Here is a 21,242-nt window from a genome sequence, read left to right on the forward strand (position 1 = left end):
CGCCACCAAAGGATCCGGGTCCACCTCGTCCTCCACTATCCTGGCTGAGACTGCGAACATTCCGGCCCGGGATCTTCCCGATTTTTCGCAACCCCAAAACGTGCACGTGATTCGCTCTCCCCCGCCCACACCTCTCACACTCATTTGCTACCGACTGAAAGAACCCACTCATTCTTGCCCGAGTAATACGCACCCTGTGCACCACCTTAAACTGTATCAGGCTCATCCTTGCACAAGAGGAGGTCCCGTTTACCTTACACAGTGCCTCATTCCATGCTCCCCAGTTGATCTCCCCTCCCAACTCCAATTCCCATTTCTCTTTGATCTTCACCATCTGCTCACCTCCCTGCTCCCCCAGCCACCTGTATATATCCCCAATTCTTCCCTCCCCTTCCACATACGGAAACTTCAGTCGCTCCAGCAGGGTGAATCCCGGCAACCGAGGGTACCCCTTCCAGACCTTTCACGCAAAGTCCCTGTCGTGCAGATACCTGAACTCACTCGCCCTTGGCAGCTTTACCCTCTCCCTTACCTCCTCCAGACTGGCGAACCCTTCCTCCAAATACAGATTCCTCACCTTCACCAGCCCCACTTTTCTCCATCTCCTATATACACTATCCACCCCCCTCCCGGCTCAAACCCATGATTCTCGCACAGCGGCGTTAACACTGACATCCCTTCCACCCAAAAATGCCTCCTCAACTGATGCCATATCTTCACTGTGGACTGCACCAGAAGGCTCCTTGAATATCCACTCGGAGCCATTGGCAACGCTGCCGTCAACATAACCCTCAAACTGGACTCCTTACAAGATTCCTCCTCCATCCTAACCCACCACCGCCGCACCTTATCCACATTCACCGACCAATAATAATGAAGCAAGTTCGGCCACGCCACCCCCCCCCCCCCACCCCCCCCCCACCCCCAACACCACCTTGCCACTTCTGAGGCAGGGTCCTCCCCACCCCCGGCACCTTCCCCGCCCACACAAAGTCCAAAATGATCATGTCCACTTTCCGGAAAAAGGCCTTTGATATAAAGATCGGGAGAGCCTGAAAAATAAACAAGAACTTCAGCAGAATATTTATTTTTATCACTTGGACCCTCCCCGACAAAGTTAAGTGCTGTTTACCCCACCGCTGAAGGTCCTCCCTGGCCTCCTCCACCAGCTTCATTATGTTCCATTTATGGAGTTCCATCCATTCTCTCGCTGCCTGAATCCCCAAATACCTAAACGTATCCCTCGCTACCGTAAATGGCGTCCCCCCGAAATTAGCCGGCTGTCCCAGCGCATTCACCAGAAAACCTCACTTTTCCCTACATTCAGTTCGCACACCAAGAACCCTGCAAACCTCCCAGCAGGCCCATAATCCTTTCCATACTCTCCAATGGATCCAAAACATACAGCAAGAGGTCATCAGCATAGAGCAACATCCGATGCTCCCTCTGTCCCCTCATAATCCCCCGCCACACCGCCGAGCTGCGAAGATCCATCGCCAGGCCAGTGCAAACAGCAATGGCGACAGCGGGCACCCCTGCCTCGTACCCCTGTGTAAGTCAAAGCTTTGTGAGCTCATATCAGTCGTCCTCACCCTCGCCCTTGGTGCCACATACGGCAACCGCACCCATGCCACAAATCTCGGTCCAAACCCAAACCTTCCCAAAACCTCAAACAAGTACCGCTACTCCACCTGATCAATGCCTTCTCTGCATCCATGGACACCACCACCTCCAGTACCAGTGCCCCCGACGGATTCATCACCACATTCATTGACGGAGAGGTGGGGGTGGGGTTCGGTGATGATACCTCTTAAAACTGAATAGTTAGCATGTCATTGGACTGAGTAATCATTATTAACCAATAAACACGTATTTCTCAGACATACCAGTCATAAGTAATCAAATGGGATTTAGGATAGCTAATTTGACCAAAAGGACATTACTTCTGACATCCTGGGTGGGATTCTCCAACCCCCGAGTCGCCTGCCTCGGAGAATGGCGGGGGCCAGCGCAAAGCTATGGACCCCGGGGCTGCCCGAATTCTCCCGGCCGGATGGGCTGAAGTCCCGCCGGCGTGACCACCGTAATTTAACGGCGTCAACCAGTGCTGATGGTTGACGCCGGACAGCGCGGAGATAAGTCATGACGTGGGGTTGCCGCAGGAGAAGTGACGGCGTGGCCGCAATCTGTGTGGGGGTGTGTGTGTGGGGGGGGGGGGGGGTTGTGTGTGTGTGGGGTGGTTGTGTGTGTGTGGGGGGCTGTGTGAGGGGGGGAATGGGTGTGTGTGTGGGGTGGGGGGATGAGGGGTGGGGGGCGGAGGGAGGTGAGGGCGAGTGCCGGGGTGAGGGGGAGAGGGGAAGTGCCGGGGTGAGGGGGGAGAGGGCGAGTGCCGGGGTGAGGGGGGAGAGGGCGAGTGCCGGGGGTGAGGGGGCGAGTGCCGGGGTGAGGGGGGAGGGGGCGAGTGCCGGGGTGAGGGGGGAGAGGGCGAGTGCCGGGGTGAGGGGGCGAGTGCCGGGGTGAGTGGGGAGGGGGCGAGTGCTGGGGTGAGGAGGGAGAGTGCGAGTGCCGGGGTGAGGGGGGAGAGGGCGAGTGCCGGGGGGAGGGGGCGAGTGCCGGGATGAGGGGGGAGGGGGCAAGTGCCGGGGTGAGGGGGGAGAGGACGAGTGCCGGGGTGAGAGGGCGAGTGCCGGGTGAGGGGGGGGAGTGCGAGTGTCGGGGTGAGGGGGGAGAGTGCGAGTGCCGGGGGGAGGGGGCGAGTGCCGGGGTGAGGGGGGAGGGGGCGAGTGCCGGGGTGAGGGGGGAGAGGACGAGTGCCGGGGTGAGAGGGCGAGGGCCGGGTGAGGGGGGAGAGGACGAATGCCGGGGTGAGGGGGGAGAGTGCGAGTGCCGGGGGGAGGGGGCGAGTCCCGGGGTGAGGGGGGAGAGGACGAGTGCTGGGGGGGGGGGGGGGGGGGGGGAGAGGGCAAGTGCCGGGGGGAAGGGGCGAGTGCCAGGGAGGGGGGAGAGGGCGAGTGCTGGGAGGAGGGGGCGAGTGCCAGGGAGGGGGGAGGGGGCGAGTGCTGGGGGGAGGGGGGCGAGTTCCAGGCAGGGGGGAGAGGGTGAGGGAGATCACCCGCCTGGTTGGGGCTGGTTGCTGGGCGACAGGGGTTACCCGTTGCGGTTGTGGCTGATGACGCCTATTTGGAGGCCATAGTGTGACGCGGAGAACAGCTACAATGATGCCCTTGCCGCGACCAGGGGTGTGATAGAAGTGCTTTGGCCTGCTAAAAATGCGTTTCAGGTGCCTGGACCGCTCTGGAGGGGCCCTCCAGTAACCGCCAGATAGGGTCGGCCGCATCATTGTGGTGTGCTGCGTCCTGCACAACATAGCCCAGCAGGGGGGCGATGTGCCGCAGGCAGAGGAGGGGGGAGTGGAGGAACAGCAGGACGAGGCTCAGTCCTCCCCAGATGAGGAGGATGGGGGCAATGGTCAGGACAAACAGGCTGGACATGGGCAGGAGGCTGCCCACCGTTACCGGCTGGACCAGCGGGCACGGGGCAGGCTGATAGCCACCCGGTTCACTGACTAGGGGGGCGTGGGAATCGTCGAATATGGGCACAGACCACACACCACGGCAACAGCCGACCACCTTCACTCCCCCCCACCCACAAACCACACCCTCACCCCCCAACACCAACACCCTCGCCCCCCCCCACCCACCCACTCACCAACCACACCCACCCCACCCGCATGCACACCACCCCTCCATTGCACATCCACCTGCGGCACAACGGGCCAACTTACTCAGTGTCTAATTGTTTGGCCTTACGGGCCCTTTGACTATGTTTAGATGGTTCCCCAGACGGTACAGTAGAACTGGAGGTGGAATCCTGTGATTCCTGCCCTGTGACTCGGGATCCCTTTGGCGGCCGTTTCCTGGGGCGGCCCGGCCTCGATGGGCCAGGCTGCGCTCGGGCGACTGGGATGGCGAGCAGCCAGCCTGTTCTGCCCGTTGCCCACCAGATGCACCTGAAACGGAGGGGGAGGGGGGTGGGGGGAGTCCGAGGTGCCCCGGTGTTCCGGGACCTCACCTGCAGGGGGACCCAGGACGGGCCCCAGCACCTCCTCCTCCCTCGGGTGCCCGATGGCCCCCCCAGGCCTCTACATGGGTCAGGGGTGCGAACGGATCAGCCAGTCCTGGAGGCCCGCCCTGGTATCGACAAGGGCCTGCAAGTTTGCACCATGGAGCTCAGGGAGTTGCCCATCCCTGTCTGTGTCTGGGCGACGTCGGCCAGCACCTGGGAAATGGCGCCGATGCCCTCAGCGATGGCCTGCTGGGATTGGGCCATGGCCTACTGGGACTGCGCCATGGCCTGCTGAGACTGAGCCACTGCCTGCTGAGACTGAGCCATGGCCTGCTGGGACTGAGCCACTGCCTGCTGAGACTGAGCCATGGCCTGCTGAGACAGGGCCACGGCGTTGAGCGCCTCTGCCATCTGCCGCTGGCTCTGGCTCATGGCTTCCTGTGAGAGGGAAGCCATGTCCTGGGCCACACACGCCGCCTTCACGGAATGCCCCAGGCCTTGCATACTGCTCCCCATGTCTGACACCGTCCCACCCATTGCCTCCACCGCGGACGCCACCCGTGTGGTTTCAGCCTCGGTGGCACGCATGACCGGCACCACTCCCAGCTCCTGGACGCGGGTGGACTCCTCCACCTGAGTCTGCAGCCGCCACAAGCCGCTGTCACCCCCTTTGATCGTCCCTGGTTCGGTGACTGCATCGGGTCTATGGGTGGGTGTGGTAAATCCAGGAACCCAGGACCCGTCTGGGCGGCAGATGTTTGCTTGTGCCAGGATGCCCTTCGACCTCCCGGCCCCTCTGCTGCTCCTACCTCCACCTGCTGTACCGGTACGGCTGTGTTGTGCGCACCAGTGAGTGTACCAGAAATCTCATCACTAAAGTGCCCAACCGAGGTGTCTCTGCGATGGTGGAGGGTGTTGGAGAAAGCAGTGGCATTGTGTCGTGAGCATCATCTGACCCAGAGTCCATGGTCCCCTGGGTTGGCGGTTCGTGTCCACCCGTCCGCTGTGTGTCAGTGTCCTGTATTTCGGTGTCATGTGTGTCGGTGTCCAGGGTAGGGGTATCCTGGGTAGGGCTGTCCTGGGTAGGGCTGTCCTGGGTAAGGGTGTCCTGGGTAGGGGTGTCCTGGGTAGGGATGTCCTGGGTATGGCTGTCCTGAGTAGGGGTTCCTGAGTAGGGGTGTCCTGGGTAGGGCTTTCCTGGGTAAGGGTGTCCTGAGTAGGGCTGTCCTGGGTAGGGGTGTCCTGGGTAGGGTTGTCCTGGGTAGGGGTGTCCTGGCTTGGCTGCGACAGGGGCCTGTGGCTGCCCCCCTCGTCGCTGGGTGTCACACGCCTGCGTCGCCGCACCCGCACGAGACGGGGGCTTCGTCTCCCTGTTGCTCAGGGCCTGTCCCTGTCTTGTGGCCGCCCTGGGGCATCCTGCGGGCGGTCGGCTTCCGCAGGAACGGATGCCTCGACATTTGGTCCTGTCATACACAATACAGCATGCATGGTTAGACACGCCGGCGGTGATCGGGGAAAATGGGGGTGGGGGATATGGGGGAGGGGGATATGGAGGATATGGGGGAGGGGGATGTGGGGGATATTGGGGATATGGGGGTGTGGGGGATATGGGGGGATATGGGGGGAGGGAGGTGTGGGGGATATGGGGAGGGGGATATGGGGGAGGAAGGATATGGCGTAAATGGGGGAGGGGGGTATGGGGAGGGGGAATATGGGGAGGTGGGAATATGGGGAGAGGGATATGGGGAGGAGGGATATGGGAGAGGGGGATGTGGGGGAGGGGGTATTTGGGGATATGGGGGAGGGGGTATATGGGGTAGATGGGGAAGGGGGATATGTGGATATATGGGAGGGGGTATATTGGGGAGGGGGTATATGGGGGATTGAGGATATGTGGGATATGGGGGAGGGGGATATGGGGAGGGGATATGGGGAGGGGGGATATTGGGGAGGGGGACTAGGGGGGATATGGGGGAGGGAGGATATGGGCGAGAGAGGGTATGGGGGAAATGGGGGAGGGGGGATATGGGGGAAATGGGGGAGGGGGTTATGGGAGAAATGGGGATGGGGATATGGAGGAGGGGGATATGGGGGAAATGGGGGAGGGGGATATGGGGAGGGTGGATATGGCGGAGGGGGGGAATATAGAGGTTATGGGGAGGGGGACATGGGAGAGGGAGGATATGGGGAGGGGGATATGGGGAGGGGGATATGGGGCATGGGGGAATATGGAGGCTATGGGGAGGGGGACATGGGGAGGGGGGATATGGGGGAGGGGGTATAAGGGGAATATGGGGAAGGGGGATATAGAGGAGGGGGTATATGGGGAGGGGGTATATGGGGGAGGGAGGATATGTGGGATATGGGGGAGGGGATATGGGGGAGGGGGGATATGGGGGAGGGGATATGGGGAGGGGTGTATGGGGAGGGGGATATGAGGAGGGGGATATGGGGAGGGGGACTATGGGGGATATGGGGGAGGGGGCTATGGGTGATATAAGGGGGATATGGGGAGGGGAGATATGGGGAGGGGGTTATGGGGGAGGGGGGATATGGGGGAGGGGATGAGTCGTGGGGGGTCTCACTTGGTGGTGCGCCCCCGACCTCTGCATCGGCAACCTCCCGGTCCTCGGGTCCGCCTGCCATTTCCAGGGCCCTCTCCTCATGAACGGTGAGTGGTCTCTCATTAGCTGGGCCCCCTCCGGTCCTCTCACGCTCCCTGTTGTTGAGTGCGCGCTTCTCCTGTGGGGGGCGGGCAGGTGGGTGGCAGGGATAATGGGCAACAGTGTTAGACAGGGATATACGTGCAGGCCAGCGGTTGTGCCTATATTGGCAGAGGTGCGCGGCACATTAGGGTTAGGGTTGGTTGCAACCGGGGTTGTGCCGCACATCGGGGGGTGGGGGGCGGTATTCACCCTGGCTGCCCTGACGAGGTTGTTGACCTTCTTGTGGCACTGGGCGCCTGTCCTTGGTGTTACAGCCACAGTGCTGACGGCCTCTGCCACCACCCTCCACAGGTGCCGGCTGAGGCGTGGGACGACCCTGTGGCCGTGTCCGGGGTACAGGGCCTCCCTCCTCTGCTCTACTGCATCCAGGAGCACCTCAATGTCGCGCTCCTGGAACCTCGGGGCTGCGCGGCGGGCGGCCATCTTGTCGGGTCTCCGGGGTGGGAGGGGGCGGTGTCTTTTGTGCTGTGGTGCCACCCGGCGTCAATGACACTGCGCGTCCGCCGCGAGTGATGCCGTCAGGATTGGCGTGACGCCGTGACTGGCCCATTCGGGGCGGAGTCTTTGCGCCGTTTGGGGGAGCCCGATGCCGGAGTGATCTTTGCCGGTTTTTGGCACTGAGTTCCGGCCATTGCGCCGATTTATCGGAGAATCCCGCCCCCTGTCTTTGTGAAACAATTCAGGGTGCTGGTTCTGTTGCTCTGTTTCTCACAAACAGTCAGCACAGGCTGAGATTGTACATAGCTGTCAGGATGAGGATTAATCATGGGTTGCTTGCAATTCTATTGGGTAAACACTACTTGCAATTCTATTGGATAAGTTGAAACGTAGCAGTTTCAGGGATTGGATTGCGTCCAACTGGGGTGGGCTATTGATTTTTGAACGTTGTATAAGTACTGTGTTCTGGTCTTTGTTCGGCAGAACATCTTGGCAGATATCCAGTATTTCTCTGTGTACACGTAACAAGCTTGATTGAACAGCCACCTTGTCTCAGTTGTCGTTATGTTTTTTCCTCTCTGTACTGAGTTAAGCCACAGGGAATAACCCCACGTGGAAGCTGACTCAATACACAGGTCTTGAAACCGCTCCTACATCATCGTCTTATATTACTCGCGAGCTGCCTGCCCTTCACAAAGCTTGTTTGATCTTCTGCAACTCCCTGGGACACCGTCCTCCATCCTCCCCACCAACAATTTCGCCAATACTTTCACATCCATGTTCAATAGTGATATGGGTTGAAACGACCCACATTCCACCGGGTTCCTCCTCTTGTGCAAGGATGAGCCTGAGACAGTTTAAGGGATTAGTGTGATTATCACAAAACCCTCCATACGCCAACAACCCCGAGTCAAACCTCCACCCCGACCTCAGCTCTTGTCCCACTCTAATTTGAATCTCCAGCCAGTGGGGCGCATGGTCCGAGCTAACTATCCCCACATAGCCTGCCCCTCCACCCCAACCAAAATCTTCCGACTAACTACAAAGTAATCAATCCTTGAATACACTTTATGGACGTGTGAAAAGAAAGAATACTCCCTTCCCCCTGGGTTTTGAAAACCCCATGGATCCACCATACCCATCCTCTCCATAAAACCCCCCAGCTCCCTTGCTATTCGTACCATACCAATCGACCTGGGGCTCGACCTATCCACCCTCAGCTCCAAGACACAGTTAAAATGTCCTCCCATGATCAACTGGTGCGTGGTCAAATCCCAATGCCAGCAACCCCCTCATAAAACCCACATCATCTCAATTTGGGGCATACACATTTACCAACACTACCTGTGCCCCTTCCAATACCCCACTCACAATCACATACCTCCCACCCGGATCCCTCACCTCCTCAGCACTCACAAATCCCATTTTCTTGCTCATTAAAATCGTCACTCCCCTCGGTTTCAAATCAAACTCTGAGGAAAAACCTGCCCACCCACCCTTTCCTTAACTTAACCTGGTCCTTCACATGGAGGTGCGTTTCCTGCAGAAAGACCACCCCCGCTTTCAAGCTCCTGAGGTGCGCTAAAAACCAGCGACCTTTTAACCAGCTCGTTCAGTCCCCGGATGTTTCACGTTACCAGCCTATCGCCTCCAATCTCCTCTACCATCTGTCATCTTCCCCACTTAACTTCCGCCCCCTTTGTTCCACCCTATACCATCCCAGATGGCCCTTTTCTCCGCCCTTGACCATGTCATCTCTCACCCCCTGCCATGTTGCAACAACCTCCTCCTCTCCCCCCCCCCCCCCCCCCCCCCCCCCCCCCCCCCCCCCCCCCCCCCCCGCCCCCCGGCGACCCGTCTCGGCCTTCTCCTCCACCACCTCACGTCTGTTCACCAGCATCACCTGCTAGTGCAGCAGCCATGCCCAAAGGCACCTCCCAATGACCTTCCCTTTCCCCCCCCCCCCCCTCCACTCCTCAGCTCAAGGAGGAAGGCGCCTTGCTGATCTTACCCTCCCCAACCCAAAAAAGGACTTCTCCTGAACTCCAGGCAGCCTTCTCCAAAAGAAAACAAACAAATTTGAAACACAAACATTCCTATAAAGCAGGAGGGGAGGACCATCCTCACATACATTCTTCACCCTGACAACCCCATAGAATCCCAACAGTAAACACCAACCCCCCCCATCCCACAAAAAAGACAACAATCCCCCAATCCCTACCCCCACTTCCAACACACTCCCAACCATTACAAAGTGCCAGCACCCCATTTCCCAAGCACTGTCCGCTCAGTTCTCCCCTAGTTTATGCTCATTAATGAAGTCTTCGGCGCTCTGGGGGTCTCGAAATAATACTCGCGGCCTCCAAACGTCACCCATACTTTCGCCAGGTAGAGCATCCCAACCCGATCGGCCACCGGTACAGCACTGCCTTGACCTTGTTGAAGCCTGCCCGCCGCTTTGCCAACTCGGCTCCGATGTCCTGATAAATTCGGACGTTATTCCCCTCCCAGTCGCAGGTGTGCTTCTCCCTGGCCCACCGCAGAATCTTCTCTTTCTCCACAAATTTATGGAGTCTCACGATCACTGCCTGTAGCGGCTCTTCAGCAATCGCCTTCTGCCTCAGGGACCTATGTACTCGGTCCACTTCAGGCGCCTTATATAGCACCCCTTCTGCCACCAGCATCTTCGAGACGTACCTCGTAGTATTCACATCTTCCACTCCTTCAGGCAGGCCCAATATTTGCAGGTTCTGCCTTCTTGAGGTATTCTCCTGCTCCTTCACCTTTGCCCTCAACGTTTTACACAAGTCCCCAAGGAGCCCCACTTCAGCCTCCAGAACCACTACACGATCACTGTGATCCAAGATCACTCCTTTGATCTCCCGAATCTGCGACCCCTGCACTTTTCCACCCGTTCCAGAAAACTCTGCAGGGGTTCCACAGCTCCTTCGATGGCCTTCGAGTGATCCTCACGCATTTCCTGCCTCTGCTGGCAGAATTCCTCCTTAATAAACGGCATCAGCTACTCCACCTGGGCCTTCCCGGGGGAAACTACTCCTCCAACATTCACCTACGCCTTTTCATCAAAGTTCCACCCCGTATCGGGTAAAAAGTACTCTTTTCTGTGTCTTCAAGCAGGAGCTTCTCTGTGTGTGACCACTCACTCCATGACCACCACAGGAAAACCCCCCGGAGTCCCAACGTAAGTCAGTTAACTAATAATTTGTCTAAAATGTGCAGAATCATTGGCCCCTTGACTGCTCAGCTATCGGGTTTGTAGATTGAATACAAGAACTGTTCATTTGTAACAGAACAAAGTTGAAAAGTGCAGGAATTATAACAGAATAATGGCCAGCTAATCTACTGCTGCCCCCTTTCACCATCCTACCCTCTATCCAAACACAAGACAGACACAGGGGGAGGGGAAAAACCATAGAAATTAAATTGAAAAGAGGGAGTCCTTGCTTTAATTTTTGAAGTAATTGCAGCAGGCTGCCCTCCTAGGATTCTTTGGGATCGAAGCCATGGGTGTAGAGTTAAAGGTGGTTTATGGCAGTGGATTCAGTCAGTACTCCCAGACAATATGATTTATTTTGGCGAGTCACTTTAACTTTTATTAACCTGGACTTTCATTCGAAGGAACAGCCTCAGGCTTGTTTAATTCTTACTTGTTTCTAACTCCACCAGATAAGAACAGAGATTTTAAAAGAGTTCTATACATTTGAACCCTGACTGCAGGTGATGGCTTGACTTTGGTTTCCTTGCAGTTCAGACTGGCTGTACAGAGAGAGAGGTTTTTACCTTGGATCTTTAGAAATAATCCATTAGATGAGAGAGAAATCAGAGCCGATGACTCTTTAAGCTTCTGACATCAAACCAAAAAGTTGTAGGGACAGGAAGAGATTGCATTGGAACAGCAGGAGGGATATTCAGCACCTCTCGATCCTGTTACACAGGAATGTGGTGATATGCCTGTGGGCAATATCATAGATGGATGGTGTGCGACCTCTAACCAGCAGGTGGCAGTGCGGACATCATCCAGTCTCAAGACTGTGGTAATGTGACCAGGGAGTCCCATATAAGGGGATACACATCTGGCCGTCACGAGATGATTGCAGGAGATGGTAGCAAGTCATACAGGTGAACAGTCAGTTCCAGAGGAGTGTAAGGGGACTCCATGAAAATGTGCTTTGTAACAAGTTGCTAACTTACCACATGAGACTCAATAAATATCTTGGTTTGGACAAGTCTAGGTGTTTAATGGATCCCTTTGGAAGATATAGAAGACCAAACACAACATGGTACCACGAGTGCTGAACATTTAAAGACAGCAACTGCAGTGACAACGTTAGGCACTCGGCTGGAAGACCGTTCTGATGAACTGCAACCTGAGGCGACTTGGTGCAATAGAAGAATGGAGGTACAGATTGACGAGGTCAGTGGACCCCGCCAGGTCCAGTTCATGGGTAACGTAGAATACAATTGCCGTTACTTTAAGCAGCAATTCGGAATCTAACTTTAGGCCCTAGGCCTGAAGGCACAGCCTGAAGACAGGCTTCTTGCATTGCTCCTAGCGGCGGTAGGTTCTCAAGCAAAGACCAAACACAACACGGAACAGGAGGAGGACCAATCAGCCCCTCTCAAGCCTGTTACACAGGAACAGGATGAGTTCCAATTTAACCCCTCTCGAGCTTCCCACACAGGAACAGGAGGAGTTCCATTCAGTCCACCCTGAGAGTCTGTCTAACCAATAAATTAGGCAATGGGTGTTTTCAATTCTACCTCCATTCACCGACCTTAATTACATAACTTTGAGATCGGTAACAAACGTGATTTCTCAATCCCTGACTACTCGTCCATGCGAGCAGACACTCCACGTCTTGTTCTCACCTAGCTCGTGGAATACATCGATGCAACGCTTCCCACAGTCTCCGACTCGACAGCACTGCTTCCAGCCCCAGCATTCGTCATCTTCCTCACATGTCTGTGCATTCTTCTTGTCGCAGACATGTTGGGTTTCAGATGGTTCTGGACATTCCTCGTAAAACTCTGACGAGAGACAAATTTTAGTATCAACAACTGGACAAAGTTTCACAGACTCTGGAGACCCCAGCAGGAAAGGAACGTGGACACGGAGACCTTAATCTGAACCAACTCCAGGCTGGGATGAAGCGGAGTGAAATGAGTCACAGGAGGGAGTTGTGTATAATTTATTCTCTTTAACACAGTAAAACAGCCCGGGGTGATTCACAGGATTGTAAATCAGACCAAATTTAACACTGAGTCACAGAGGGAGAAGTGATCAAAAACCTGCTCTTAGAGGTCAGAGTTTAAAAAAAAAATTTAGATTACCCAATTATTTTTTCCAATTAATGGGGCAATTTAGTGTGGCCAATCCACCTACTCTGCACATTTTTTTTTTGGGTTGGGGCGAAACCCACGCAGACACGGGGAGAATGCGCAAACTCCACACGGACAGTGACCCAGAGCCGGGATCGAACCTGGGACCTCAGCGCCATGAGGCAGCTGTGCTAACCATTAGGCCACCATGCTGCCCTTAGAGGTCAGAGTTAAGGAACATTTTTAAGGAGGGAGAGAGGTTTATTGACGGAGTTCCAGAACTTGGGGCCTGGTGAGCTGAAAGGATGGTCGCAAATGGTGGTAGAATCGAAATTGGGATCCTCAAGAGAATGCAGAGATCTCAGAGGTAGAGAGGCTTGTGGGGGCTGTAGGAGGTTATAGAGAAAGGGAAGGTTGTAGTGGCTGGAAGAAGGTACAGCGATAAGGAGGGTTGTAGTGGCTGGAGGAAGGTACAAAGATAGGGAGGGTTGTAGGTGACAGGGGTGGTCAAAGAGATAGGGATTGTTGTATGTCCTGCGGGGGGGGGGGGGGGGGGGGGGGGGGGGGGGGGGGTCACAGAGATAGCGTGTGGGGGTTTTGGGGCTGCTGTAGGTTAGAGACAGGGCGGGTTGTAGGACTTGGTGGAGGTGACTGAAATAAAGAGGTTTCTCGGGGTCTGGACAAAGTTGCAGAGTTAGGGAGGTTGGTAGGGGCTGGAAGAAGTTACATAGATAGGAAGGTGTTTAGTGGCTGGGGTTGTTACAGAGATAGGGAAGGTTGTAGGAGCTGTATGATGTTACAGAGATAAATACAGTTCTAGGGGTCTGGATGAGGTTACAGAGATTGGAAGGACTACTGTGACTAAGGGAGATTACTGAGATAACGGAAGATGAAGAACTGGAGGAGGTTACAGAGATGGGGTGGTCGGGGCTGCATGAGGTGATTGGATAGGAACAGGGGGAGGCCCATTATGCCCCTTTAGAGCCTGATCAACAGGAACAGGAAGCGGTCCACTGATCTCCTCTCGAGCCAGTTACCCAGGAACATCAAGAGGCCCCCATTCATCCTCTCCCCAGCCTGTTTCCCAGGTTCCGGTGGAGGACCAACAACTGGACAATGTTTCACAGACACTGGAGACCCCAAAAGGTAAGAGATTGTGGACTGGGGAGCTGAACGGACTGCCACGAATGATGGGATAATTGAAATTGGGCTCCTCAAGAGAAAGTTGTAGTGATAGGAGAGGTTTTAGAGACTGGAGATGGGTATAGAGATCGGGAGGTTTATAGGGGGCCGGAGAGGGGTAGAGAGATCGGGAGAGTTTTAGCGGCTGTATGAGGTCATAGAGATAGGGAGGGTTCAAGGGAGCTGAAGGAGGTTATAGAGATAGGGCGGGATGTCGGGACTGGAGGAGGTTATAAATATAGGGAAGGTTGTATGGGCTGGAGGAGGTTCTAAAGATAGGGAAGGTTGTATGGGCTGGAGGAGGTTAAAAAGATAGGGAAGGTTGTATGGGCTGGAGGAGGTTATAAAGATAGGGAGGGATGTAGGGACTGGAGGAGGTTATAAATATAGGGAAGGTTGTATGGGCTGGAGGAGGTTATAAAGATAGGGAGGGATGTAGGGGCTGGAGGAGGTTATGAATATCGGGAAGGTTGTATGGGCTGGAAGAAGGTACAGAGATAAGGAGGGTTGTAGTGGCTGGAGGAAGGTACAAAGATAGGGAGGGTTGTAGGTGACAGGGGTGGTCAAAGAGATAGGGATTGTTGTATGTGCTGCGGGTGGAGGGGGGGTGGTCACAGAGATAGGGATGATTGTATGTGCTGGGGGGGTGGGTCACAGAGATAGCGTGTGGGGGTTTTGGGGCTGCTGTAGGTTAGAGACAAGGCGGGTTGGAGGCCATTCAGCCCCACTCAAGCCTATTATACAGGAACAGGAGGAGGAAATTCAGCCCCTCTCGAACATGTTACACAGGAACAGGAGGTCCATTCAGTCCACATTGAGAGACTATTAATTAGATAACTGGTGTTACCGGCCTTAATTACGTAATTTTGAGATCGGTAACAAACAGAATTTCTCAATTTCATACTACTTCCAAGCATACACTCCATGTCTTGTTCTCACCTAGCTCGTGGAATACGTCGATGCAGCGCTTCCCACAGTCACCGACTCGGCAGCACTGCTTCCAACCCCTGCATTCGTCATCTTCCTCACATGTCTGTGCATTCTTCTTGTCGCAGACATGTTGGGTTTTAGATGGTTCTGGACACTCCTCGTAAAAATCTTCTGTTTTGAGAGACAAATTTTAGTATCAATAACTGGACAAAGTTTTACAGACTCTGGAGACCCCAAGAGGAAAGGAGCGTGGACACGGGGACCTTAATCTGAACCAACTCCAGGCTGGGATGAAACGGAGTGAAATGAGTCAATGGGAGGGAGTAGTCTTCTTTTCAACACAGTGAAACGGTCTCGGATTGTAAATCAGACCAAATGTAACATTGAGACACAGAGAGAGAGGTTAGAGAGAGGTGATCAAAAACCTGCTCTAAGAGGTCGGAGTGAAGGAACATCTGAAAGGAGGGAGAGAGGCAGAGAGGTTTAGGTAGGGAATTCCAGAGGTTGGGGTCTGGAGAGTTGAAAGGGCTGCCGCGAATGGTGGAATAATTGAAATTGGGCTCCTGTGGAGAACAGAACTGGAGAATGCAGAAATATCAGAGATAGAAAAGCTTGTGAGGGCTGGTGGAGATCACGGAGATTGGGAGATTGTCGTGGCTGGAGGTGGTTCCAAAGATAGGAAGCAGTGTAGGGGTGAAGAAGGTTACAGAGATAGGGAGGGGTGTAGAGGCAGAGGAGGTTACAGTGATAGGGAGGATTGTAGCGGCTGCAGGAGGTTAAAGACAAAGGAAGGGGAGGAGGGGTGGGATGTGGATAAGAAATAGGGAAGATCATTAGGGTTAGAGGAAGTTACAGAGACAGGGAGGTTTGTCAGGAATTAAGGACATTACGGAAATAGGGATGGGTGTAGAGACTAGAGGAAATTACAGAGATAGAGAGAGATGTAGGGCTGGCGGAGGTGACAGAGATAGGGAGGAGTGTAGGTCTGGTGGAGGGTTTAATAAGAACATCGGGAGTCAAGGCTGAATAAAATATGAACAAAGTTATTTTTTTTACACAAGCGATGTGTATACACCACCTAGCAGATCCCTACTGGGTTCCTCTCTGTTTGGTGCCTTATTGGCCGCTCTTATATACACTGGGTAATTGAGATACTCCGCCTCTAGCGGGAGAGCTCGTACTCCACAAGGAGCACGGGGAAGACAAGCATTCTCACCTTGTCAGTCCCGGATGGGATTTTACAGAGGTCACAGAGATAAAATGAGTTGTAGGGGTCTGGAGGAGGTTGCAGAGATCGGGAGAGTTGAAGGGACTGGAGGATATAATAATCTTTATTAGTGTCACAAGTAGGTAATGAAGTAACTGTAAAAAATCCCCTAGTCGCCACGCTACAGAGCCTGTTCGGGTACACTGAGAGAGAATTCAGAATGTGTATTTCACCTAACAAGCACGTCTTTCGGGATTTGTGGGAGGAAACCGAGCACCCGGACCAAACCCATGCAGACAAGGGGAGAACGTGCAGACTCCGCATACACTCACCCAAGCCGGGAATCAAACCTGGTTCCCTAGTACTGTAAGGTAGCAGTGTTAACCACTGTGCTAACCACTGTGATTCTGTGCTGCCATAGGAACATTTAGTCATCTCAAGACTGTGGCACAGGGATAGGAGGAAGCTCATTCTGCCGAGCTCCAGCGTTTTATAAAGGAATAGGAGGACACCATTCAGCCACTCTTAAGCCTGTTAAATGGGAACAGGAGGCCATTCAGCCCCACTCAAGCCTATTATACAGGAACAGGAGGAGGAAATTCATCCCCTCTCGAACATGTTACACAGGAACAGGAGGCCATTCAGCCCCACTCAAGCCTATTATACAGGAACAGGAGGAGGAAATTCAGCCCCTCTCGAACATGTTACACAGGAACAGGAGGCCATTCAGCCCCACTCAAGCCTATTATACAGGAACAGGAGGAGGAAATTCAGCCCCTCTCGAACATGTTACACAGGAACAGGAGGTCCATTCAGTCCACATTGAGAGACTATTAATTAGATAACTGGTGTTACCGGCCTTAATTACGTAATTTTGAGATCGGTAACAAACAGAATTTCTCAATTTCAGACTACTTCCAAGCATACACTCCACGTCTTGTTCTCACCTAGCTCGTGGAATACGTCGATGCAGCGCTTCCCACAGTCACCGACTCGGCAGCACTGCTTCCAACCCCTGCATTCGTCATCTTCCTCACATGTCTGTGCATTCTTCTTGTCGCAGACATGTTGGGTTTTAGATGGTTCTGGACACTCCTCGTAAAAATCTTCTGTTTTGAGAGACAAATTTTAGTATCAATAACTGGACAAAGTTTTACAGACTCTGGAGACCCCAAGAGGAAAGGAGCGTGGATACGGGGACCTTAATCTGAACCAACTCCAGGCTGGGATGAAACGGAGTGAAATGAATCATAGGAGGGAGTTGTGTATAATATATTCTCCTTAACACAGTAAAACAGCCCGGGGTGATTCACAGGATTGTAAATCAGACCAAATTTAACACTGAGACACAGAGGAAGAGGTTAGAGAGAGGCAGAGAGGTTTAGGGAGGGAATTCAAGAGGTTGAGGTCTGAGGAGCTGAAAGGACAGCCGCTAGTGGTGGAATAATTGAATTTGGGCTCCTCAAGAGGACAGAACTGGAGAACGTAGTGACTCAGAGATAGAGAGGCTTCTGAGGGTTGGAGGAGGTTACAGAGGGTTTTGACAAAGCCCTTTGGGTTTTGACAAAGAGTCATTGGACTCGAAACGTTTGCTCTTTTCTCTCCCTACAGATGCTGCCGGACCTGCTGAGATTTTCCAGCATTTTCTCTTTCGTTTCAGATTCCAGCATCCACCGTAATTTGCTTTTATTTATTGTAGAGTCTTGAGGAGGTTACAGAGATAGGGAGGGTTGTAAGTCTGGAGGAGGTTACAGAGAAACGGAGGGTTGTCAGCAATGATGGAGGTTACAGAGATAGGGAGGATTGTAGGGAATGAAGGCAATTACAGAGACAGGGAGGGTTGTAGCGGCTGGACGAGGTTACAGAGATAGAGAGGGTTGTGGAAGGATGGAGGAGGCTACAGAGATAGGAAGGTTTGGAGGTCCTACAGGAGGTTCTAGCGATATGGAGGGATGTAGGGGCTGCAGGAGGCTACAGAGGCAGGGAGGGTTGCCGGCAATGAAGGACGTTGACAGAGTTAGGGAGAGATGTTGGGGCTGGAGGATGTTACAGACATTTCCAGGAGAATGTTAGAGAGGGAGGGTCATGGGGGCTGGAGGAGGATACAGAGATAGGGGGGCTTGTCGGGCTGCAGGAGGTTACAGAGACAGGTGTTATGAAACCCTAATGCTCAGTCGATTCCAGCTCCACAGACACCGGAGTGCCAACATAGTGTTTTTGGATGTATTTTATTACAAACATGTATCAAAACAGGTTACAGCAAATGAACACCAGGGGAAACATACTTCCCAGCAATCAAATATACAGTCTGTACAGATTCCACACCGCCCCCCACCAACCCCGCGACGAACAGCTCCTCAAACACGGTCACAAACATCCCCACCTTTTCTCAAAACCCCCTTAACTCATACTTTATCTTGTCTAGCCGCAGAAAGTCATACAGGTCACCCAGCCATGCCGCTACCCCTGGTGGCAATGCCGACCGCCACTCCAGTAAAATTCGCCACCATGCAATCAGAGAGGCGAAGGCCACGACATCGGCCTTCCTCCTTTCCATGAGTGCCGGCTTCTCTGAAATCCCAAATATCGGCACCAAAGGATCCGGGTCCACCTCGTCCTCCACTATCCTGGCTGAGACTGCGAACATTCCGGCCCGGGATCTTCCCGATTTTTCGCAACCCCAAAACGTGCACGTGATTCGCTCTCCCCCGCCCACACCTCTCACACTCATTTGCTACCGACTGAAAGAACCCACTCATTCTTGCCCGAGTAATACGCACCCTGTGCACCACCTTAAACTGTATCAGGCTCATCCTTGCACAAGAGGAGGTCCCGTTTACCTTACACAGTGCCTCATTCCATGCTCCCCAGCTGATCTCCCCTCCCAACTCCAATTCCCATTTCTCTTTGATCTTCACCATCTGCTCACCTCCCTGCTCCCCCAGCCACCTGTATATATCCCCAATTCTTCCCTCCCCTTCCACATACGGAAACTTCAGTCGCTCCAGCAGGGTGAATCCTGGCAACCGAGGGTACCCCTTCCAGACCTTTCACGCAAAGTCCCTGTCGTGCAGATACCTGAACTCACTCGCCCTTGGCAGCTTTACCCTCTCCCTTACCTCCTCCAGACTGGCGAACCCTTCCTCCAAATACAGATTCCTCACCTTCACCAGCCCCACTTTTCTCCATCTCCTATATACACTATCCACCCCCCTCCCGGCTCAAACCCATGATTCTCGCACAGCGGCGTTAACACTGACATCCCTTCCACCCAAAAATGCCTCCTCAACTGATGCCATATCTTCACTGTGGACTGCACCAGAAGGCTCCTTGAATATCCACTCGGAACCATTGGCAACGCTGCCGTCAACATAACCCTCAAACTGGACTCCTTACAAGATTCCTCCTCCATCCTAACCCACCACCGCCGCACCTTATCCACATTCACCGACCAATAATAATGAAGCAAGTTCGGCCACGCCACCCCCCCCCCCCCCCCCCCCCCCCCAACACCAGCTTGCCACTTCTGAGGCAGGGTCCTCCCCACCCCCGGCACCTTCCCCGCCCACACAAAGTCCAAAATGATCATGTCCACTTTCCGGAAAAAGGCCTTTGATATAAAGATCGGGAGAGCCTGAAAAATAAACAAGAACTTCAGCAGAATATTTATTTTTATCACTTGGACCCTCCCCGACAAAGTTAAGTGCTGTTTACCCCACCGCTGAAGGTCCTCCCTGGCCTACTCCACCAGCTTCATTATGTTCCATTTATGGAGTTCCATCCATTCTCTCGCTGCCTGAATCCCCAAATACCTAAACGTATCCCTCGCTACCGTAAATGGCGTCCCCCCGAAATTAGCCGGCTGTCCCAGCGCATTCACCAGAAAACCTCACTTTTCCCTACATTCAGTTCGCACACCAAGAACCCTGCAAACCTCCCAGCAGGCCCATAATCCTTTCCATACTCTCCAATGGATCCAAAACATACAGCAAGAGGTCATCAGCATAGAGCAACATCCGATGCTCCCTCTGTCCCCTCATAATCCCCCGCCACACCGCCGAGCTGCGAAGATCCATCGCCAGGCCAGTGCAAACAGCAATGGCGACAGCGGGCACCCCTGCCTCGTACCCCTGTGTAAGTCAAAGCTTTGTGAGCTCATATCAGTCGTCCTCACCCTCGCCCTTGGTGCCACATACGGCAACCGCACCCATGCCACAAATCTCGGTCCAAACCCAAACCTTCCCAAAACCTCAAACAAGTACCGCTACTCCACCTGATCAATGCCTTCTCTGCATCCATGGACACCACCACCTCCAGTACCAGTGCCCCCGACGGATTCATCACCACATTCATTGACGGAGAGGTGGGGGTGGGGTTCGGTGATGATACCTCTTAAAACTGAATAGTTAGCATGTCACTGGACTGAGTAATCATTATTAACCATTAAACACGTATTTCTCAGACATACCAGTCATAAGTAATCAAATGGGATTTAGGATAGCTAATTTGACCAAAAGGACATTACTTCTGACATCCTGGGTGGGATTCTCCAACCCCCCAAAAGTCGCCGAGGCATGAATCGCGCCGCCTGCCTCGGAGAATGGCGGGGGCCAGCGCAAAGCTATGGACCCCGGGGCTGCCCGAATTCTCCCGGCCGGATGGGCTGAAGTCCCGCCGGCGTGACCACCGTAATTTAACGGCGTCAACCAGTGCTGATGGTTGACGCCGGACAGCGCGGAGATAAGTCATGACGTGGGGTTGCCGCAGGAGAAGTGACGGCGTGGCCGCAATCTGTGTGGGGGTGTGTGTGTGGGGGGGGGGGGTTGTGTGTGTGTGGGGGGGTTGTGTGTGTGTGGGGGGCTGTGTGAGGGGGGGAATGGGTGTGTGTGTGGGGTGGGGGGATGAGGGGTGGGGGGCGGAGGGAGGTGAGGGCGAGTGCCGGTGAGTGCCGGGGTGAGGGGGAGAGGGGAAGTGCCGGGGTGAGGGGGGAGAGGGCGAGTGCCGGGGTGAGGGGGGAGAGGGCGAGTGCCGGGGTGAGGGGGCGAGTGCCGGGGTGAGGGGGGGGGGGGGCGAGTGCTGGGGTGAGGAGGGAGTGCGAGTGCCGGGGTGAGGGGGGAGAGGGCGAGTGCCGGGGGGAGGGGGCGAGTGCTGGGGTGAGGAGGGAGAGTGCGAGTGCCGGGGTGAGGGGGGAGTGGGCGAGTGCCGGGGGGGAGGGGGCGAGTGCCAGGGTGAGGGGGGAGGGGGCGATTGCCGGGGGGAGGGGGTGAGTCCCGGGGTGAAGGGGGAGAGGACGAGTGCTGGGGAGGGGGGGGAGAGGGCAAGTGCCGGGGGGAGGGGGCGAGTGCCGGGGAGGG

General features: G+C 54.6%; 1 protein-coding gene across 9 annotated transcripts in view; it reads right to left on the reverse strand.

The window, feature by feature from the left end:
• LOC119950801 (transmembrane cell adhesion receptor mua-3-like) overlaps nt 1–21,242 on the reverse strand; it is a 113,751-nt gene that overhangs the window by 37,780 nt on the left and 54,729 nt on the right. For 6 of the 9 annotated variants that reach the window (XM_038773588.1, XM_038773587.1, XM_038773594.1 and 3 more), the window contains exons 12-14: nt 16,836–16,997; nt 14,691–14,852; nt 12,120–12,278 (exon numbers count right to left, since the gene is read on the reverse strand). In XM_038773588.1, the coding sequence (XP_038629516.1) occupies nt 12,120–12,278; nt 14,691–14,852; nt 16,836–16,997 (483 nt within the window). The remainder of the gene's footprint in view (nt 1–12,119; nt 12,279–14,690; nt 14,853–16,835; nt 16,998–21,242) is intronic. The other 3 variants (XM_038773590.1, XM_038773593.1, XM_038773592.1) reach the window with 3 other exon arrangements.

The sequence above is a fragment of the Scyliorhinus canicula genome, chromosome 16, assembly GCF_902713615.1.
Source record: "Scyliorhinus canicula chromosome 16, sScyCan1.1, whole genome shotgun sequence".
Classification (NCBI taxonomy): Eukaryota; Metazoa; Chordata; class Chondrichthyes; order Carcharhiniformes; family Scyliorhinidae; genus Scyliorhinus; species Scyliorhinus canicula.